General features: G+C 42.2%; 1 protein-coding gene across 2 annotated transcripts in view; it reads left to right on the top strand.

Annotated features, from left to right (window-relative positions):
- The window catches only part of LOC102745568 (amine oxidase [flavin-containing] A), a 70,718-nt gene that overhangs the window by 27,480 nt on the left and 20,219 nt on the right, over positions 1 to 23,019 (top strand). For both annotated transcript variants that reach the window (XR_014141352.1, XM_006736325.3), the window contains exons 3-5: positions 3,485 to 3,622; positions 20,251 to 20,355; positions 21,113 to 21,204. Coding sequence is in view for 1 of the 2 variants with exons in the window: in XM_006736325.3 (XP_006736388.3) it covers positions 3,485 to 3,622; positions 20,251 to 20,355; positions 21,113 to 21,204 (335 nt within the window). In the remaining variant the exon portion in view is untranslated. The remainder of the gene's footprint in view (positions 1 to 3,484; positions 3,623 to 20,250; positions 20,356 to 21,112; positions 21,205 to 23,019) is intronic.

Raw genomic sequence — 23,019 nt, 5'->3', positions numbered from 1 at the left:
CAGGCTTCCCGCTGAGCAGGGAGCCCGATGCGGGGCTGGATCCCAGGACCCTGGGATCATGACCTGAGCCGAAGGCAGACGCTTAATGACTGAGCCAGCCAGGCGCCCCTAAATATGCATGTTAATATTGCTAGGAAAACGTCTGAAATAGGCCTGACTGTTTAACTTCCAAACAAGTACAAGAAAGAATTTAAAAAGAAAAAAGAAGAAACCCCTCATTCCAAAAGAAGGAAAGAAATCAGGGGAAAAACTATTTGAAAAGACATAATAAAATAAGAAGTAAAACACTTAAAAGGGAATGATAAATATAAATGCTAAATTTGTCAATTAAAGGAAAACAATTTTCAGACTAACAACTCTGAGAGAAAAAGAGATAGACAAATACTAATCTAAGCTGTTATAACTATATTAATATCAAAGTAAACTTTGAACAAAAAAATGTCATTGAAATGTGTCAGTACATACATTCTGAACTTGTATACAGTGAATAATATAGCCTCAAAATATAAAGCAAAAATTAACAGGAATCAAAGATAAATGCCCAATGGAGTGGGGGATTTTTACATAATTTTCTAAGTTAATAATAGATTAAGCAAACAAAAAAGGCTGAGCACAATTAAGCTCATTCTAATGGACATGTATAAACCATGCATATCATTTTATAGACTACATTTTTTTTCAAGCAAATATGAAAGTCTTTGAAAATTGATCATGTGCTAGGTCATAACATGAGCCTCAAGAATTGTCATAAAAACCACATTCTTTGACCACAATGTAGTTATGACAAAAAGATAACTAAAAAAAAAAATCCCAGCTGGAGAAGTTAAAATCCAACAAAGTTTTTAGAAACACGAGTCTAAAGAGAAATTGTAATGGAAACATGAAAATACTTAAAACTGCACAATGGAAATATTAAAATAAAGTTGTGTATGTAGTTAAAGCAATTAACTTAGAGGAAGATTTATAGCCTAAATTCTTCCATTAGGAAAGAAAAAAAGGCTCAGTATGAATGAACTAAGCATGTGAGGAGTTAGAAAATTAAGAATATAATAAATCTAAAAGAGAGGGTGAAAGAGCATATATCCATGATACAGGAAATAAATATTCAATAAAGAGGATCAATGAGATAAACATTGATTCTTTGAAGAGACTAAAAATAGAGAAGTGTCTGGTCAGGTTTTTCAAGAAAAAGAAAAAAGGGATATCTCAAATAAACAATAAAAGGGATGAAAATGTAGATATAACTACTGATTCAGTAAAGAATAAATGAAAAAAGGATGTCATGAACTTTAAACCAGTAGTTTTGAAACATACACGAAATGTATAAGGAAAAATATGTTTATCAAAATTAACACTGATTTAAAGAGAAATAGAAAATATGGGTCGTGTTTTAGCCTCGAAGTAAATCATATCTCATAGTTTAAGATTTTTCCACAATGAAAACAGCAAGCCTAGATGGCTCTGGAGTTATATTCTACCCAGTGTTTAAAGAATAAATCATTCTATTTATATACAAACAGTTCCAAAGAATAGAAGAAAGTATGATCACTGATTTATGAGATTAGCAATACTCTAATGCAAAAGACAGACAAGGGTTGTAGAAGAGAGGAGAATCTCAATTTCACTCATGAACTTGGCTAAAAAATCCTAAGTAAATTGTTAGCAAAGCATATCCTGCAATAGAAAGATAATATCAGGTTGTGTTTTGCCAGGAAGGCAAGTTGAATAATACTAGACAATCAGTTTTCTAGAAATAACACTTTCGGTGAATTGTCCCAACCCTCCTACTAAATGCAGAGAGATTGGACAAATTGCACGTACACACACATACACACAAATCTTCAAAGCATCAGAGAACTAAGAATGTAGTGAAGAATCACTGGGCCATCATCAGGAAAGGATTGACCTACTTTTCCCCTGGAAGTTGGGGATGGGGAGGGGGAGTTTACTGACCACCGAAGAAGCAAGTGAGAGGCTGAGTAGGCCTTTCAAAAGTCATCCAGAGCTAGAGCAATTGAGGGTCAAGTCCAGAGCCCCCCAAAGTGTGTGCAAATGGAGGGAGGTATTGGTAAAGTCCTCATGTTTTGAGTTGGCCTGTGTCCTTGGACCAAGGGTGAACTGTAAGAAGACCAGAGCACGTGGGCATTTCAGCCCAGCTTCAAATCATCCCAGGCACAGGAAATGCAGTAAAGTTATCTGGTATTATAAAAGGGCCCCCAGGTGCTGGCAGAAGCAGACAGAAATCCTCTCTGAGAAAGATATCATCCTCCTAGGATTCAAATTATTTTGTATTTTTTCAAATTCAATGAGTGGTACTCAGTACAGAATAATCAGGCAAACAAGGAGGAAAGGCAACATGGATGAAAATGGGTATAAACAACAAAATAGAAACAGACCCAAAAGAAGTTATTACAAACACATGAAGGAGATGTAAGTCACCAATATTCAATCTGTTGATTAAATTACCAGGAAATGTGTTCATAAAAAAGCTGGAGAAAATGTAGAATTGCACATAAGAGGGGAAAGTAAATTTCAGTTTACGATGGAAGGTTTGTATATTTATAAAATAATTTGTTAGGTATATGAATCTTTTTATAGCTTTGTGTACCTTTTCCTATGATATATTCTTCCCAGCTAGTATTTTATTTTATTTTTTATTTTTTTAAGGATTTTATTTAGTTATTCGACAGAGAGAGAGAGAGCACGAGCAGGGGGTAAGGCAGAGGGTAAGGGAGAGGCAGGCTCCCCGCTGAGCAGGAGCCCCAGGATCATGATCTGAGCCCAAGGCAGACGCTTAACTGACTCAGCCACCCAGTGCCCCCCCAGCTACTATTTTAAAATAAGATCAAGAGCAGGGCGCCTGGGTGGCTCAGTCATTAAGCGTCTGCCTTCGGCTCAGGTCATGGTCCCAGGGTCCTGGGATCGAGCCCCACATCGCATCGGGCTCCCTGCTCCGCGGGAAGCCTGCTTCTCCCTCTCCCACTCCCCCTGCTTGTGTTCCCTCTCTAGCTGTCTCTCTCTCTCTGTCAAATAAATAAAATCTTAAAAAAAAAAAAAAAAAAAAATCAAGAGCCCATCAGTGTGGGCTGATTTAAAACTTCATCTGTTAGAAATCGGAGAATTAGGCCTACAGCAACAACCCCAAAGAAAAGCATACATAAAAACCTAATTGCTTTGAAAAGGATCTAGATCGGCAGAATGTACTACAGCATTCTTTATTCGTGACACATGTTATTGTCGAATCGGCCTCACCAGTAACTATACAAATGGGATCGCTTTGTGATGAGTGTCATACAGGGTTGTGCCCGGTCCTTGGGTGGAGGAGAAAGTTGCTGTTTTCAGTTGCACTTTATAAAAGAGAAGTAAGGCACATATAGGTTGTAAAAAATAAATGTTTTTGTCTTTACATGAGACATAGAAGCTTTTTTTTTTTTTCCCCTGAGTTTTAACTGAAGTCTTCTGGCCACTTTTCCTCTTTCTGCAGAATGAACATGTCGATTACGTAGATGTTGGCGGGGCTTATGTGGGGCCAACCCAGAACAGAATCTTACGGTTATCTAAGGAGCTGGGTCTAGAGACTTACAAAGTGAACGTAAATGAGCGTCTTGTTCAATATGTCAAGGTAAGTCTGACGTTTGACTCAAGTGACCAGTGGGAGAGAGCACTGTATTCGGGAAAACATTTGGTTTTGTTTTTAGTTGTTTTTTTCTCAAAGCAATTGTACCAATAGGCTCTCAGCTTTACAGTAGTATTCCATGTTTTCTTTTTTTTTTTTCTTTTTCTTCTTAAAACATCCTTGTGGACTCTGGGAATCTCTGCCAGGGGTCAGGCCTCGGCTTGGCCCTCTTCTGCATCACCCACTGTAGCCCTTGAAGGCTGCACCCTCACCCCCAGTCCAACTGGAGTAGGGGTAGGAGGCTCTCAGCATTTTTTTTTTTTTCCTCTTCACCCTTTATGAAGAGTGGGGTGGGCGGGGGGGAGCACGAGTCATACACACACACACACACACACACACACACACACACACACACACAGAGCCCCAGGCAGCCCCCCAAGCGCCTATGAGGCAATTCTAAGGCCCCAAGGAACACGAGTCTGAGGCTACTACTCTTTTTTTTTCTTAAGATTTTATTTATTTATTTGACAGAGAGAGAGACAGCGAGAGAGGGAACACAAGCAGGGGGAGTGGGAGAGGGAGAAGCAGGCTTCCTGCTGAGCAGGGAGCCCGATGCGGGGCTCAATCCCAGGACCCTGGGATCATGACCCGAGCCGAAGGCAGATGCTTAACCGACTGAGCCACCCAGGCGCCCCCTGAGGCTACTTCTTAAGACTGAACAGGTTATTCATTCTCATTCTTACCTGATGCTTCTTTGCACACTTTGAGAATTTCCTCTGTATCGGGCCTTGACTCTTGGGGAGTCTAGCCGGGTTGTGCCGTTTCATACTGTTGAAACGAGATTGTTTAAACTCTGCTGATTTCCACGCAAGAAACAGCAGCTGTTGCCAGTGTTATTCTTTCTTACTGAAGCCAAACATGGAGCAGCTGGAGTCTGGAGATGTGCCTTGAGAGGTCACGGGCAGGGCTCATTTACTCATTCTTTTATTTAAACATTTATGTATTTATTTGAGAGACCGAGCACAGGAGGAGAGGGCACAGGGAGAGGGAGAGAGAGAGAGTCTTAAGCAGACTCAGCGCTGAGCGGGGAGCCGGATGCGGGGCTCGATCCCACGACCCTGAGATCACCACCTGAGCCAAAACCAAGAGTCAGACACTTAACCAACTGTGCCACCCAGGCGCCCCTCATTTACTAATTCTAATGCCAGGATTCCACACCAGTAGCCACATCACTTCTCACCAGCACTCCCGCAGGCAGTCAGGCTCCAGACCCGCGGGGGACTTCTGACTTCTGGACTTGTGAGGGTATGCACACTGATGCACAATCAGGGAAATTTGGGGAATTTCTGATAGCTGGTTTGGGATGGTTTGGGATGCTTGGGGGAAGAGTCTGGCAAAACTAAGTTCAGAAATCCAGGGAGGAATGAAGAAAGTATAAAAGTAAAAAAATTATACGAAGTGTTGATGAACTCTAACTTCCATGGGCTTCATGATCACAAAGGGAAAAACCCCTTTGCTTCCCCACTTTCTCTTTTCTGCACGGCATGGTGTTTCCCTGGACTAGTTAATAATAACAACACTGAGAATGATAGCAACTAACATTTACTGAGCACTTTTACGTGTATTAGCATATGTAACGTATTCGCACTCAACTACTAATTAAACAAACGGTCATGTAAATTCACTCTCCAGTCCAACTGGGAAGCAAATGAGTCTGATGATTGTCCTGGAATCTGAGCAGACTCATGCTTCTAATCTCTTCCTCTCTAACATTCAAGAGCTGAGAGATTTTTATTTTCCCTGGAGGCTCATAATAAACAACAAAGTCCTTTTTTTAGGCACGAACTCATTACATCCACCTTGTTAGGCAGGTACGATTGTCCCCATTTTACAGAGGAGAAAGCTGTCGTTCAGAGAAGTAAAGCAACTTGACAAGGCTATGAAACTAGTAATGGTCTGCCTACCCCCTGAGCTCCTACTGTTCATGAATTTTAGGACTGACTTACAAATAAGCACATATTGATGGGGCTAAACTAAACACCATTCTTTTCATTTAAGACATAATCTCATCTAAAGAAAAGATGGATTCTAGAAATACTATTAAACCATCCTCTCATATACTTTAACCTGCCAAAGAACACATATTCTCCCCCCAAGTTAGACATCAATGTTAAGGTAAAACAGTAGTGGGTCAGTTAGAGGTTAATTTATTTTACCTGAATGAGTGCCTTTCTGCTAGTGTTTCTAATAAATCATATCATTTCTGCAGTGAGAAATACTCGGTGTGGTGGATGTTTTTATAATGACCAGGAAGCTGTAAAATGAGGAGGACAGATTAGGGAAATTTTATTTATTTATCTTTTTTTTTTAAGTTTTTTATAACTTTTTTTTATTCTTATGTTAATCCCCATACATTACATCATTAGTTTTAGATGAAGTGTTCCATGATTCATTGTTTGTGCAGAACACCCAGTGCTCCATGCAGAACGTGCCCTCCTCAATACCCATCCCCAGGCTAACCCATCCCCCCATCCCCCTCCCCTCTAGAACCCTCAGTTTGTTTTTCAGAGTCCATCGTCTCTCATGGTTCGTCTACCCCTTCGATTTCCCCCGCTTCATTCTTCCCCTCCGCTACCTTCTTCTTCTTTTTTTTTTTTCTTAACAGGGAAATTTTATATTCCATGTAAGATTATTAATAAACCATATAGCAAAAAATAACTCCACTTATTTAAAAATATCTCAACCCTCACTGTTCTGTCCACTTCTGGGGGGGGGCGGGGAATAAAGGGACTTTTTCCCGTCACCGTAGTGCATTGGGTTAATAATGCAAATTATCTTTGTGACACTCTCTGCATCGGCTCTCCTGACAACCCCAGCTTCTATAATCTCCCACAGTGCATTCTTTTCAGTAAGTAACACCAAAATGGTGGTGAGTGCATCACCAGAAGATTGCCATTGTCTAGTTAAAACTAAGCCATATTCGTGATGGTCCAGGTTGCTTCAGCTTTTAAATGCTCCCAGGGTGCAGCCTTAAAGAATGCCTCAATTATCTCTTCTGACAGCAGACTGTAGTGCATCCAGTTTCAGTGTGTTCTAGGATGATTTTTAGTATTCACCAAAGAATTATTCACGACCTTTGGTTGATCGTGTTGACAGTGCAAATTTTGACACGACAGCATGGAGTTCCAAGCCTGAGCCTCTGAGCTGAGCAATGGGGCTAGACCAGTGGTATTTTGCACCTTCTCCCTTACCAGGGAGACCACGTCTATCTACTTCATTCACAGAAGGTTCACGTCATTATTGCCAAATTCATTCATTAGTTCAATAAGTAGTTACTGTATAGTCTTCTCTGTACAAGATAATTGTTCTAGGCTGGAAATGGTGGACACATGATCAAAGTTTCTGCTTGCATGGAGCTTACCATTAGCTAACATTTCTGCCTGTATCCTTCATGGATCTTGCGAATAGAATACCTGTTCTAATTCTGGTTTAGTAGATTCTGATTCTTTTTTCTTCAGTTCTTTTTTTTGTTTTGTTTTGTTTTTTTAGTAATCTCTACATCCGATGTGAGGCTCGAACTCACAACCCTGAGATCGAGAATCACATGCTGTACCCACTGAGCTGGCCAGGCGCTATAGAAGATCCTGATTCTTATAGAATAGGTTTTTGAACGGGTCTTATGAATGTGGTGAATTGGAAACGGGTCTGTTTAGGAGATTATATCTGATTTGTGAAATTAAATTAACCATGTTGTCTTTACCCTAAAAGGTAGATTTGAAGTGGCATCAGCTAGGTGTGTTTGAAACATTCTCTTTATGTCTTCTTTTCCTTTGGATGGTGTAAGGGAAGCAGATGGACTTGAGTGCTTCTTGGGTTGGTTGATCCATTACTTGCATTAGTAAATTAGATGCATCATCATTACAATTATTTTATGAGTACATTAATGGAGTTGTGGAGACTTTTTGTTAAATTTTGCAATGCTAAGTCTTGGAGAGGAAGGAAGAAGTGCTTGATTTCCTTTTTCTTTCTTCTTTTTTTTAAGATTTTATTTATTTATTTGAGAGGGAGAAGCAGGCTCCCCACTGAGCAGAGTGACCAATACGGAGCTTGATCCCAGGATCCCCAGGATCCCGAGATCATGACCCAAGCCAAAGGCAGATGCTCAACTGACTGAGCCACCCAGGTGCCCCCCCTTTTTTCTTTTAATGGGTTCTTCCAGATCTTAATAATGAAGAAATGCTGTAGAGAGAGAGAACACTGCCTCCAGAGATGGAGCAAGGCATTTTGCAGGCGCTGCTCTGCAGGAGAAATGACACATTTATGCATTCCCACTTTCTCCCTGCTTTCACACCCTAAATAAAAAGGGAGACTATAAATACATACCACACATTTCTTTTTAGAGAATGGTGTGATGAAAAATTATTTAAAACAACATAGGCTTTCCTGATAGTAACAGCTCACCAAGCAAGTTTTCCTAGTATGGGTTCTGTTCTTCCCACAGCCGTTTACTTGAGGTTTCTATGCCAACGACTGAAATCAAAAGGCTTTTCAGAATGTGTGTGCTCTGGAATACTAAGTAAAAATTTTTTTGTTGTTGCTAAGAGGTGAACTCTGTTTTAGCCAGCAGGCCGTGTTGGAAGCAGGGGATTTATTTTTTCTTAGTTTGTCTTAATGCTTGCCAGAAATAACTGCGTCTTTGACCCCTTACTTTGTAATAGAGTGTTTCCTTGGGATTAGGGACATGTATTTTTAAGCTGCTTTCAACACCTTTCCATACCAACTCACAGAAGGTGTATCTTTTGTGTTCAAAGAAAGTTCTGCTTTCACTTTTAAGTCTGCTCAGTAGGAAAGGCAAGAAACCAAAGGTGTTCTGCTCTCGTAGGGATGTTGCTTGTTGCGTCTTCGTCTCCTTTCTTTTAATCACTTACGTCCATCCCTCCTCACTCCATGCATAGGTATTGTCTTCCATCTGTATTGTCACCTAATTTGAGTGATCCTATGAGGTAATAAGCATGTCCTCCCATCTTATAGATGAGAAAACTGAGGCTCAGAAAGCTTAGATGCCAAAGTAAGGCTTTCCAGGTCTTGAGCCCAGGGCTCTGTGGGTTATGTCACATCGTTCCTTATTCCACAGGGAGAACGTCAACTTGTAAATCCCTTTAGGAAACTGCTGTGAGGTATGACAACAATCACCTTACCCCTAAGGGTTCTGGACTCCTAACATGCCACTGAGGCAGTAGGGGCTCCTGTGGACGCGGCCTCCTGTGGACACAGGCACTGGGAGCCATATGTGGTGCCATTCACCAGGGTGGCTTCTTCTCTCACACCCTGAGCCATGAATCTGGAGTCCCTCTGGCCTTCAGTGAGTGCCTGACTGCCGAGGAACCCCCAGGCCACCCCAGTTAGGCACAGCAGGCTTGGGTTGGTTGATCCATTACTTGCATTAGTAAATTAGATGCACCATCATTACGATTATTTTATGAGTACGTTAAATGGAGTTGTGGAGACTTTTTGTTAAATTTTGCAATGCTAAGTCTTGGAGAGGAAGGAAGAAGTGCTTGATTTCCTTTTTCTTTCTTCTCTTTGTTTAAGATTTTATTTATTTGAGAGGGAGAAGCAGGCTCCCCACTGAGCAGAGCGACCCGCAGATGGGTTCTATTACTGTGTTAAACTACTAAGTCTAGGGGTCTCGGGCATGGTTTGGGATTGCTGGCTATATATTCTTTTTGTTAAGTGATTTATGTGAACTCATTAGTCAAAGTATGATTGACATAAGAGTATCTTATTTTATATCCTCCCTGGTTTAAAAAGAAAAAAAAGAAAAAGAATAAAAAGGAAAAAAAGTGGGGCACCTGGATGGCTCAGTTGGTTGAGCGTCTGACTCTTGATTTCGGCTCAGGGCATGATCTCATAGGTCGTGGGATCGAGCCCTGCATCGGGCTCTGCGCTCTGTGGGGCGTCTGCTTGAAGATCCTCTTTCCTTCTCCCTCTGCCCTTCCCCACCCTCTAAAAATAAATGAAGCTTTAAAAAAAAAAAAAAAAAGAAAAAGAGAGAAAGGATTTAAAATAATTTGTATAAGTCAGGGTAGAGATGAAAAAAACACAATTAGGTAAGAACAGGCACGTGGTAAATGGGCAGGTGCTCATAATAAATTCTGTTTGATCATAGAAATGAAGTAATACAAGAGGGATTATTTGCTTTCTTCTCTAAATTACAGTTATACATGGGTTTTTAAAAGCAGAGAGACTAAACACGTTCATATATTCTCACCTTGATCTATCAAGTATTTAGTAAAAAGATACATGGACGTCGCTTGTAAAAAAAATAGTTTTTGGTAGCTTCCATTCTTTTCCACTCCATTTTAAAAAGACTTCATTTCTTTCTCTTTTTTTTCATTTATTTCTTGTGTTTACAGGAAAGTGTAATGAAAGAAATTACTTTTAAAGCCTTGTACTGTTTAGAAAGCCAGGTCAGCATTAGCCATTTTCTCTCAAAGCCTCCTTTCTTTTTCCTATAAATTTTCAGGGAGAAATCTCCCATTTATTTTGTAGATCATAAAGCTTCTACTTGGTTGAAGTGACAGCCCAATAAATAGAAAAGTCAGGTTAATTTTTTTTTCCTTCTGTTTTTTTTTTTTTTTTTCTTTTTAAAAAAATTGGCGGGGGGGCGCCTGGGTGGCTCAGTCCGTTAAGCGTCTGACTCTTAATTTCGGCTCAGGTCATGATCTCGGGGTAATGGGATCGAGCCCCGCATCAGGCTCAATGCTGAGCATGGAACCTCCTTAAGATTCTCTCTCTCCCTCTGCTCCTCCCGGCCCCACATGTGTGCGCGCACTCGCTCAAAAAAAAAAAAACTGTGGTAAAATACACATAACATAAAAATTTATCTTCTTGGGGCGCCTGGGTGGCTCAGTTGTTAAGCGTCTGCCTTCAGCTCAGGTCATGATCCCAGGGTCCTGGGATCGAGCCCCGCATCGGGCTCCCTGCTCAGTGGGGAGCCTGCTTCTCCCTCTCCCGCTCCCCCTGCTTGTGTTCCCTCTCTCGCTGTGTCTCTCTGTGTCAAATAAATAAATAAAATCTTAAAAAAAAATTTATCTTCTTAACCATTAGGTGTACAATTCAGCGACATTAGGTACATTCGCATGATTGTGCACCCATCATCTGTTTACAGAACTCTTTTCATCTTCTTGCTATTCATTTTTAATAGAGGCCAGTTCATTACAGCATTCCTTTTCTAAGCATTCATTGAGAAGTGGTCTAGAGTCGGCCTCTGTGACTCAGTGAACTGGCTTTCAGTGGCAGTGTAGAAAGGGGATTCGGTCAGACACGAAGGATTTTTCTTAGGCTGTGGAACTTTGCTGTCACCTCCTCAAGTGGGGCCTCGGTGTTGCAGTTAATGGCAAAAAGAACCTTGTCGGTGGAATGAAGCTTCCTCAAGAGAAACTGCTCTAGTCTCCATGATAGCCCAACTGCTAGAGGTTCTGAGCTTTCAGGTTAAATGTTGCCAGTTTGAGGTCAGACTCTCCTTTTTTCCTCCCCGTACTTTCTACTTCATCACTATTTCTACTTCCTCCCCATTCCCCCCTCTGCAGCCCCCACTTTACCCCAGAGCATGCACCCACTATCCTAGCCCAAAGACTTAATCATTGGTCCTGAAGTGTCAAACTTTTGTAGAGTAGCCTTCTAACAGCTGAAACTGAAACACCCTTGAACGTCCTTATAAATCCCATACCTGGTGCATTCTGGGCACTTCCTGAAGAAGGGAAGTTCTGGTGTCCCATGAGCACATGCTGACCCAACCAGAAAGTCTTTGCTGTTGTTGCCCTGTCCTACCATTTAACGGGATCGATGCTGTCATATGTAGCCCTCTATTTCAGGCCTGGACTCTAAGCTTTTTCACCTCTGTGTCAAGCTCATTGAACGAATACCTTTGGAAAACCGGGTGGACCACAGAGTTTTAGTAAGTGTCAGTTTTCCTTACTTTAGAGATGGGAGAAAATTGTAAGAATGCAAGTATTTGGTTCAAGGTCCTACAGAAGTGTGTGCGTGAGAGAGAAATAGAGACAGACAGATGTGAAAGCCTAGTTGATAACTGACCTTAGCAAACACAGACCTTGAAACTGAAGAGACAAATAATGATCATAATGTGGATACCTTCCATTTGAGCAGTCCAGTACTGTTTTCATAACACTTCCTTTTGTTGTTTGCTTTGTGTTCGGGGTCTCATGCAACCAGAAGAAGAAAATTCTGGGTGGAATGACAGAAAATGTGAATGTTAATTATAGTTAAATGTAATGACTACTTTGATCCCAAAAGCTGTGGAAATGAGTCCTTTCCATTTAAAGGCCATTTCTCATGTCAGGTTTTTCAAACAGAGGGATTGATTCCTAAACTACTAGTCCATTTCCTTTTATTCTGACAGCCCTCGTGTAATTTGTCAGACTCAAATGATACACTGGGAACCTCAGGCTGAGATTTAATTTTGTGTGTTTGCCCAAGTACCCAGTGGCCTAGTTTCCAGAGCCATATCCAGCAGATAAATGTCTCAGAAAAAAACCTCAGGCTTCCGAGACGATGGGAAGATATCACCACTGGCCCACACTTGCTGCCCAGCAGGGGTCATAAAAGTTGACTCGGAGGCACAGATGTGGGCACAGTCACTAACCTACATAATTATTGGGGCCAAAGTAGTCCCGAGTATCTGTGACTTTTCCCAGTTGGTAGATTTTTTAAAAAATCCTTCTCTGATGTTCAAATGTGGGGAAGACGGTGCTAAGGCTCTAGTGACTCCTGGCCCCCTCCCCCTCCCATATCTCCACCACCATGATCACGGGAGCCCCCACTGGAGTAACTCCACGCAGTAGAACGGCAGGACTGCCCCTGCCCAGTCACTGGGATATACAAGCTGAATGCACTCACTTAACAGCCAGCCTGGCAAGAAGCCCTGCTTTGCCCTTGACCCTCTCTACCTGCTCTGACGTACTTTCTCTTTGTACTGCCCGGTTCCCAGAGGCAGAGTCCCAGGCTCGAGACTCAGCACAGAGCACTTGCAATTTCAGCTAGACGCACAAGTGATTTCATTTTGTTTTTCCTATTGACTTAGTGCTGTGGGATGACGTACATTCTTGTTCAGGAGACGTCCACATGAGACCATATTCCCATTAGGAGCATTTGGAAAATAAATCCTCTGGTTATCAGGGCTCTGCTTTCTAGCCCCTGTTCTTCCATGTTCCCTTGGGCCCCTGTGAGTGCCGGCCAGAAGAGGAAGAGAGCATGCCTAAGGGAATATTTTCTAAGCAACATTAATCCCAACAGTGCTTTGCAAGAGGGGGTTTCTTGGTCAGATACATTGTGGAGATGCTCCGTGTCCTATCCCTATCATTGAGTGCCAAGATGTCTGTTAGCAAATTAGGGGTCCTATGAGGATAGGCAGAAAAATTTTTTAAAAAAATTAAAAAGAAAAGCTGTTTAACTATAAGCCAGGATTTCCCAAATTCATGACCACAGAACCCATTTTTATATAGCATCCATAAGGAGCAGAGTGAGAAATGCTCACATAGGAAATGGTTTTAGAGATCTTCATCTTTTTCTCTTCCCTTCAATACCTACACATAGGGAGTTCTAGTAAATCTGATGGTAGTATTGATTATGGCTATTTTAGAAAAGGTGTGTATGTGGAGTTGATCATTAAAAATCAGTGCTAAATTGGCATTGATTAGAAGACCTTGTCTGAGGTGGGAAAAGAGGGAGTCATTTGTGTAGAAAGAGGCTGGACTCCTTCTGGAGCCTGGAGGAGCTAGATGTGATATCTATACATGCAAGAATTATATTCCCCCCCTATCTTAAAGATTTTATTTATCTATTTGAGAGAGAGAAAGAGTGAGACAGAGCACAAGCAGGGGGAGAGGGAGAAGCAGACTCCCTGTTGAGCAGGGAGCCCGACCTGGGGCTTGATCCCAGGACCCTGAGATCATGACCTGAGCCAAAGGCAGACAATCGACTGAGCCTCCCAGGCGCCCCTGTATTTACCCCTTTTATTCCTCCATGTAACGAGCATTTCTCGGAACCCTGGTCTATACAAGGCAGTGTAGGAGATATAAACGTGTGTGAGGCATAGCCCTTCTCCAGTGTGTTGAAACTAGTCGGGAAAGTTCTTACATAAATCAGTTTAATAGCGTAGAAAGTAGTGAGGTGCCATGGGCAACAAACAAAGTGCTTTAGTCTGCCAGAGGAAGCAGAAGTCATTTCCAGCTTCTGCTAGGTAGGATCTTTGGGACCATGTTTCTCTCAGAGCTGTATTTACTCGTGCCAACAACCTCCATACATAGAAAGCACATCCTAATAGGCTCCCAATGGAGGATCCAGCTCAGGGGCACTGCAGGTCCCATCTTCCTGACATGGAGACTGAGGCACGGGGAGCGGGGAGCAGGGGACAGGGGAGTCTAAACCAAGAGCATGGAGTCATGAACTCTACTTTTGTCTCTGCCAAGGCACCAGCTGGGATTAAACAAATTATACAAGTACACACATATATACCCACATATATGTTAAAAACCTAATATATACATAATGTGGACCTCTGAATATCTTCAAAGACGTAGTGAACCTGCTAAATTCATCAAAAGCTGCCCAAATTTATTACGCTGTGATGCATCTCACTTATGATGATCACAAGATTTTAATTAGGAGCAATGAAAACCAAGAGAAATTAGACATGAAATCCAGGCATAATAATATCAAAGATGTAAGGAACAAGAATAAAGCAAATAAATGTTTTTTTTTTAATAGGTTATTTATTTGCTTATCTGAGAGAGAGAGAGAGAGAGAGAGTGACAGAGCCTGATTTCGGCCATCATCAGTCATTAGGGAAATGCGAGTCAAAACTACAGTGAGGGGTGCCTGGGTGGCTCAGATGGCTAAGCGTCTGCCTTCGGCTCAGGTCATGATCTCAGGGTCCTGGGATCGAGTCCCGCATCGGGCTCCCTGCTCCTTGGGAGCCTGCTTCTCCCTCTGCCTCTCTCTCTCGGTCTCTAATGAATAAATAAATAAAATCTTTAAAAAAAAAAAAAAACTACAGTGAGATACCACTTTGCCCCCCCAGGCTGGCTAGAATCAAAATGTCGGTTAACAAGTGTTGGTGAAGAAATGGAGCGTCACTGGTCGGAACGTAAAAGGGTGCAGCTGCTTTGCCAAATAGTTGGGCTGTTCTTCAAAATGGGGTGGGGAAGGATGGAGAGTGACTCTTAATGACTAAGGGTTCCTTCTTCGGGTGACAAAAATGTTCTAAAATTAGATGCGGTGATGGATGCACAACTCTGTGAATATACCAACACCCATTGAATTATACACTTTAAATGGGTGGATTATCGAGTATGTGAAATTTTTTTTAAGATTTTATTTATTTATTTGAGATAGAGAGAGAGAGCAAGCACAAGTTGAGGGGGGCAGAGGGGGAGGGAGAAGCAGACTCCCCGCTGAGCAGGGAGCCTGACGCGGGACTCGACCCCAGGACCCCGGGATCATGACCCGAGCCACCCTGGCGCCCCTCGAGTATGTGAATTATGTCTTAAAAAAGCTTTTCTGGAAAAGCAGCCACTCATCCTCACGGTGTAACATTTTCATCTTTTTTTCTAACTGCCTGTTTCTCCAGAGTTAATGGCATTTGTGAAAGAGGAAAAAGCGCTGTCAATTATCTTTACTTACCCAAGAGCCTCCAGAAGAGCTCATATTGTTGCTATTTTAATTGCTTTGTGTGTAATTTCTGTATAGAACTAGAGTCCCTTGGGAAAGGCGGCATAACTATTCATTTGAAACCTTTCATTCTTGATGCATCATTTGTACCTGGGCGTATTGGTCGTCTTGTTCCCCGAGATGGGACTGCACAGCTCACGTGCCACTGCATTGGCTCATAGCCGTCCAAGTCCTGAGAGAGGGACTGAGAATAAGATGAAGGTCATGAGCAAACACCGAGGAATGTGCTGCCAGCCCTTGAAAGTTGTATGAGAAGTTGTACATTACCATTTGGAAGTTCTCTTCAATATAGAGGGAGCGGAGGCATGAGAAATGCAAACCATAACACTGGGCAAAGAGAATAAATCCAGATGTTGGCTGAGCTCCCCAGGGAAATGGGTGGGTGGCTGGGGAAAGGCTGAGGATCAGACCCTGGGGAAGCAGTGAATGGACGGAGGGAGGGTTTTGCAAAGAAGTATGGACACTAGTTGGAGACTTGGAATAAGCCATGCAGTACGATGGCATGGATGTTTCCATGTTAGGATGGCTTGTTTTCGGTAGAGTAGAATGCTGTAGGTTTGAAGAGAGCTTGGCTAATCTGCCTTTGGAAAGAGGAAGAAAATGATTTTTTTTCAACTATGAATACAACACAGTCCTGCCGTCCTATTTAATGGGTGTCTTTTTAGATGATTTCTGCAGTTAAAGCATTATTAAGTACTGTAGAAAAGAAACCACTAAAAGATTTCTCTTATAGGCTTGTCAAAACAGTGGGACAAGAAGGATGCCAAGGAATTCATATGAGTTGGGCAGACTTGTTCCTAAACCAGTCTAGAACATATCTGTTTATTTTCAAGATGATTAAAAAAATATTTGGCAGCTTTCCTCAGGGGCCTGTGGTGCTCTTTAATAACACCCACTTCCTTTTGTTTAACTAAAACTAAAAGTACAGAGAGCCAACACTCTCCAACACGCCAATCAGTAAATGTTACTTGCTTCCTCTAAACTTGGTTTATTTTATAGGACCAACAATAAAGAATGATGTGGGAGCCGTAAACTGTCACTTCCTGGCAATAGTCTCTTGTTATTAGGAACATCGGTACATTGAGGATGTGGTTTCTCAAAGGGATTTAAGTATTTGGGGCACAGTTCCAGGGACATTATGTTTTACTGGACTTCAACTCAGAGACATTGTGCTTTAGAGATTAAAGGCCATTTTGGAAGGGTTGGAAGGCTCCAGAGTACAGGTACAAAATGAACTTGACCTTTACTCAAGATTTTTTTCCTTTTATTTTCCAAGAGCAGTAGCCATTTGGAGACATTGAGAAAGTACTGACGCCTTTGTGAGAAAACTGTACGATCACATTTACAAGCTTAAGAAGGTCCATTTGGCAGGCTGTTCTCACTCCATCAGGCGACAGCTCCAGGCCCTGCCACTGCACTGCTTTAGGGATTCACACGCACAAAAAGTTGTCTTGAGTTGTCTAGTTTAGAAGCAGGCCATGGAGGAAATAAGCCTTCCAGGGGTTTCTGAGAAAGGAAGAGGTGACATGTAGGTGCCTGTTCCCACATATATGCATTTCTTTAGCAGACTTAGGTTTTCTTTTCTTTTCTTTTCTTTTCTAAGATTTATTTATTCAGGGGTGCCTGGGTGGCTCAGTTGTTAAGCGTCTGCCTTCAGCTCAGGTCATGATCCCAGGGTCCTGGTGTTGAGCCCCGCATCGGGCTCCCTGCTCAGCGGGGAGCCTGCTTCTCCCTCTCCCACTCCCCCTGCTTGTGTTCCCTCTCTCGCTGTGTCTTTCTCTGTCAAATAAATAAATAAAATCTTTTTTAAAAAAAGATTATATTTATTCATTTTAGAGAGAGAGAGAGAGAGCATGAGTGGGAGGGGCAGAGGGAGAGGGAGAGAGAGAATCTCAAGCAGAGCGGAGTGCGACACAGGGATTCGATCCCACAACACTGAGATCACGACCTGAGCCGAAACCAAGAGTCAGACGCTTAACCGACTGCGCCACCCAGGGGCCCCAGATTTAGGTTCTATGGAATAAAAGCAGAGAAGCCAGACATGAAGAGTGAAACTGATTAATGAAATCCCTTCATCAACTTGGTACCTCTGTCAACAGTATAAAAATTAATGTTATAGTCAGCCTTTATGATCTTTTTTTAGAATTCCCATGGCTCCTGTTTCTAAAAAGATTGCCGGGCTGGACTCTTCTCTCTCCTTGGATTCTTTACTTCTTTTGCCACCTCTTTGTTTTTCAAGGCTCAGATCATGGGGTCTTTAGGCCATGTGTGAAATGAGACTCTGGTGGGCATCATCCTGAGAAGAACTTTATTAGGAGTGTGGGACACATTTTGTTGAATTATATTTATGATACTTTTCTTAATGTCCCCAGATGATTGAGCATGTTTGTTTTTATTAAAAAAAATATTTCTTTTCAAAGCAAAGATCAGTTCTGTATGATACTATTCCTTGAGTATAAATACATCTTACAGAGGAAAATGTAGATTTTCCCTGATTTCAATTAAGGGAGGAACTGTAATGAGAACCCGCTGTTCTGAAGGCTGCCCATGAGCTGTTAACCCGTCGGCCTCCTCTCTGTAGCTAACATAGCATTCTGGGTAAAATGTCTGCCCATTTTTCTCCAGACGTGCTTCCTCATTTCCCAGGGTTGATGCTGTTTCCTCAAACAGAGCTTCTTCATCTCCATTTTTACTCCTTAGAAACATAAAAGATGGTGTGGAAGATTTCTAGTTTCACCTTTCCAAACTCTCCTTCATCCAGTTGGGAAGGTTAAGATGTCTCTAGAACAAACCTATCTCCACATTCTATCAACCCTATAGGAAGGCCAGAAAGCTTAATGTTTATGAACAAAGGCTTTGGGAACAGGAAATTTCCGTCCTACTATTTTCCAGCTAATATCCCTGGGCTTCAGTTTCCTCATTTATAAGATGGAAATATTAATAGTGCTTGCCTCTACAGGGTTGGAGCGAGATAATACATATGAAGAGCTTAGCCAGGGCCAGGCATGGAGAGAGATCTCAATAAATGTTAGTAATAATGGTCGTGATACCACGGTGGTGGTGGTGATGATAAAGGTTTGGAGTCTCAGAGAGTCGTATTGCAGCATTACAACATGGCATTTTTCAGATAAGAAATCAGATCACATAATCTGCCAAGGTTATTTGAATTTGCTACTGTGGCAGGCAAAATTACTTGTCACTTAATGGCTGCTGTATATCGTTACTCAGTTGAAGAGTGCGTGTGTGCACGCATGCGTGTGCAGGTGTGTGCACATGAATGCAAATGCTGTTAGGTCTTGTGTCCCTGTCTTGATGGTCAGGAGTTTTTTGTTGTTGTTGTTGTTTTTAAGATTTTATTTATTTGACAGAGAGAAAGACAGCCAGAGAGGGAACACAAGCAGGAGGAGTGGGAGAGGGAGAAGCAGGCTTCCCGCGGAGCAGGGAGCCCCATGCGGGGCTCGATCCCAGAACCCTGGGATCATGACCTGAGCCGAAGGCAGACGCCTAACGACTGAGCCACCCAGGCGCCCCGATGGTCAGGAGTTTTGCTTTAGCTCCCCTCCCCCACTTTTTTAATTCGACACAGTGCTTAATGCTGTGCAGTACACACAGTAAGCTTAATGCAAATACTGAGAGTATGTTTTTATTTGATAAAAAAAAAATCTCATGCAAAATTGAATTAGTAGACGATATTTTCATCTTATGAATATTTTATTTTTAAGGGAACTAAAAACCTTAGAAAATACCTAGACCTGGTCTCTCTTTCCAAGGATTCACTCTTACCTCACCCCGGTGTTTTCATAGCACAGGGCTTGTCACACAATGGGAATGAAGTCAATGGTGGCAAATAATTAGCTGTCTTTATGTTAGAGGTCTCTTTACCAAAGCAATAGAAAGCCAACTCCGGCTAACAAGAGGGGATTTAGTGAAAGGATAGCAAAGGGCCCACAGAATCTACGGGAGGCTGGAGGGCCACATTTAGGAATAGGCAGAGATCAGGGGAGCTCTAGCAAGTTAGGGAGCTCTGGCAAGCTCTGGCAAGTTAGGAGCCATGGGGAAGGAGAACCCAGAGTTAGCTTTCTTCTGTTGTTGGGTGACTCATTCCAGGGTCAGAGAGTGTGTGTCATTGGCCAAGCTTAGCTGACAGCCTCACAGCCTGGCTGCACCAGAAGCCAGAGGGGGTGGAGAAAGGATCTAGCCCATTGCCTGCTATAATGGGAGATGATACCCAGGACCATCCTTCCTACACATCTATCCACAGAGGAGGAGAGGCAGTTTCCCAAAAAGGAACCAGGATAATATTGGGAAAGGAACATGGATGCTGGGCAACCAAAAAAATGTCAAATGCCCATTATTCTGTTTCTCATATTTTGATTCTTGACTTCAGGCATGGTCGGTAATCTAACCAATCTTTATTTAGCCTGTGTGAACCCTAAAACTCAGCCTGAGATATTCTGCTCTGTTGTTCCAGTCTTCTGTGTGGTCCAAGGACAGTCTTCCATGTCATCATCCTGCTCTCATCTGAGTGGGAGCATCCCTCCAAAGAGATTAGCTAGGAGCTCAAGGGTTGAGAATATTGTGGTATCAGCATTAGATATTGGGATGAGCTACCTTTATTTATTTTCTCTATATAAGTAGGAGTAAGTTCACAGCTATTATTTCCAGTAGGTTAAAAACAGGGAGCACAACACCAAGGGAATTTTGCTAATCTAATTGAAATTTGGGGCCTGTATAGATAAAATGTATTTACTTCCCATCAAAGGTGATGCTTTTGCAACAGGAGAGGATACTCTTAGCTTGCAAATGGCTCTTATGTTGGCTGGGTTTTGTTTTTTAGAATGCCATCCTAATTTAAGGTATTATCCTTTGCTTTTATGTTGTAGGGGAGAACTTATCCATTTCGGGGGGCCTTTCCGCCAGTATGGAATCCCATTGCCTATTTGGATTACAACAATTTGTGGCGGACAATGGATAACATGGGGAAGGAGGTAAAGTGTGTGTTCAGCTTACCCATGACCTGTTACTAACGTAACAATAGCAACCGTTTAATATCCTTCCAATAGTGCAGAGGACATTGCTCTGGACATTCATACCTATCATTTCCAATACACCCAACTACTCTGCCAAGTTGGTAGTATTTCCATTTGCAAGGAAAATGAGTGCCCAAGGGGTTATGGTAATTTCCCCAACACCACACAGCAAGGGAACCAGGAGTCAAACCCACATCTCTCTGATTGTAATGTCTGTGGGCTTTCAACTCTATGGCACTGAGAATTTGTGGGACATATTTTCGCCAGGTATCCTACTCATAGTTGCCTTATCCATGTGTGATGCCACTTTGGATAGTAAAGGAAAGAGGGATTTATCCCCCCCAAGGTTTTTTACCTAGGCCCAGGCTCCATAAGATCACTCTCTCACACTTAAATTGGGGACTTAAAATGGGCGTTGGCTTTCAATAATAAGGATCATCATCATAATTACATATTAATTTATATATACATTTATATGTAATTCCCCCCCTTTTTGCATCATCGTCATCATCATCATTATGGCAACAGCTTTAAGGCATAGAATGCAGAGATCTATGCATCCCAACCCCACCACTATCTATATTAGAATTCTATGTCAGTCACACATTCCAACACAGACCCAGAGACTGGTATTCAGAGGTTCTCCTGAAGGCCTGTTGGCAGAGCAGTGGGCAGTAACCATCACACCTGAATGTGGGCCCTTCTTCCTCTGCAGATTCCAGCGGATGCACCATGGGAGGCCCCACATGCTGAGGAATGGGACAAGATGACCATGAAAGATCTCATTGATAAAATCTGCTGGACGAAGTAATCTTGACTATTTAAAATTTACTTTTCATCTTTCCTTTGGATCCTTTCTGTCCTATCTTGAACTGTAGTATTTTTCTTTCTTTTTTTTTTTAAGATTTTTATTTTTTAAGTAATCTCTACACCCAACATGGGGCTTGAACTCACAACCCCAGGATCAAGAGTCACGCACTCCACTGACTGAGCCAGCCAGGCACCCCTGCAGTGTTTTTCTTAATAAGTTATAGGAAAAAAGTTAAGAGGAAACCTAATGATCTTTCAATCAGTGGCAACTTTGAAGGAACTTTAAACACTTCAGAGTGAGTTTGAACATAAAATGAATCTAAAACATGAAAACAAAGAGGAGGTGAATGAAGTAGAATGTTTTTAATGAAAGGGCTCTGTGATTTGCAATAAAATAAGTAATTGTGTATTCAAATTATATAGCAGTCAGCTACAGAAGCAATTTGGAAAGATATTAAAGTAATTCCATACAGATGTAGAAAAACATGGAACCAAAAGCAAGCTAGTCTATATTAATGAAAAATATAAATTTTATAGTATTTTCGATGAGAACCTGTGTAATGAGTTGAGTTACTTACAGGTTGTTTAGTCAGCTTTCTGGGGCTGCTGTGTGAAGGCACTGTAGCCATCGGTGAGGAATTGTGGTGAATGTGTTAGGCATGGCCCCTAAACTCGTGGAGTTAGTATTCTTCTAGCAGGAGAGACTGACATTATGCACATAATTCCATAATGCTACTAGAGTGACTGTAACAGGGATCTTGACCTAAGGGTAAGGAAGAGATTCCCGGATGCAGCCATCTTTAAACATAAACCAAAGACTTAGTGCACCAACTAAAAATGAGTCACAGAGGATGGGAGGAGATAGGAAAGGGTGGATGGTGTGGGGGACAAGGTATCTTCCAGGAATGCCACAAAGTGGATGAGGGAGAGAGAGAGGAAAAGATGGATGGTGTGGAAGGAAGTGTCTTCCAGAAATGAGCCATAGTATTTGGGAATAGACAGGAAGGGAGGATGATGTGGGAATATGAAATCTACAAGGAATGTGCCACAGTGGATGGGGGGAGACCAGATGGATGGATAGTATGGAGATGACATGTTCCAGGAGTGAGCCATAGCAGATGGGGAGAGACAGAAAGGGTGAGCGGTGTGGGGGAATGGTATCTTCAAGGAATGAGCCACAGTGGAAGGGTGGAGAAATGAAAGTTGGATGGTGTATGCAGATGGTATTGTCCATGAATGAGCCACAGTGTATGCCAGTAGATAGATAAAAAGGCTGGATGGTGTGGGGGGAAGGTATCTTCCAAGAATGACCCAGTTGATGGGGGAGACAGTAAGAATGAAATATGTGAGGGGTTGCTATCTTCTAGGTATGAAACACGGTGGACTGGGGGAGACAAAAATGGATGTTTGGTGGGATGGTATCTTCCATGAGTGAGCTTAATCCATGGAGGGAGACAAGAGAGGTTGATGATGTGGGAGAATGATATCTTCCAGGAATGAGCCACTGTGGATGGGGGAGACAGGAAAGCTGGATGGTATGTTCCAGGAATGAGGCGCAATGGATGGTGTGTAGGAATGGTATTTTCCAGGAATGAGCAATTTGATGGGGGAGACAAGAAGAGTGGAATGTGTGACCGGATGGTATCTTCCAGGAATGAGCCACTTGGATGGGGGAGTGGGAGATAGGAAAGCTGGATCTTGTGGGGTGATGGTATCTTCCAGGAAGGAGCCAAATGGATGGGGACAAGCAAAGAGAGTATGGTGTGGGAGGATGGTATCTCCCAAGAATGAACCATAGTGGATAGGGGAAAT

The sequence above is a fragment of the Leptonychotes weddellii genome, chromosome X (assembly GCF_054177405.1).
Source record: "Leptonychotes weddellii isolate Sample4059 chromosome X, ASM5417740v2, whole genome shotgun sequence".
In the NCBI taxonomy this organism is placed as follows: Eukaryota; Metazoa; Chordata; class Mammalia; order Carnivora; family Phocidae; genus Leptonychotes; species Leptonychotes weddellii.
The sequence above is the reverse complement of the archived record's forward strand: the minus strand, read 5'-3'. Positions and strand labels throughout refer to the sequence as shown.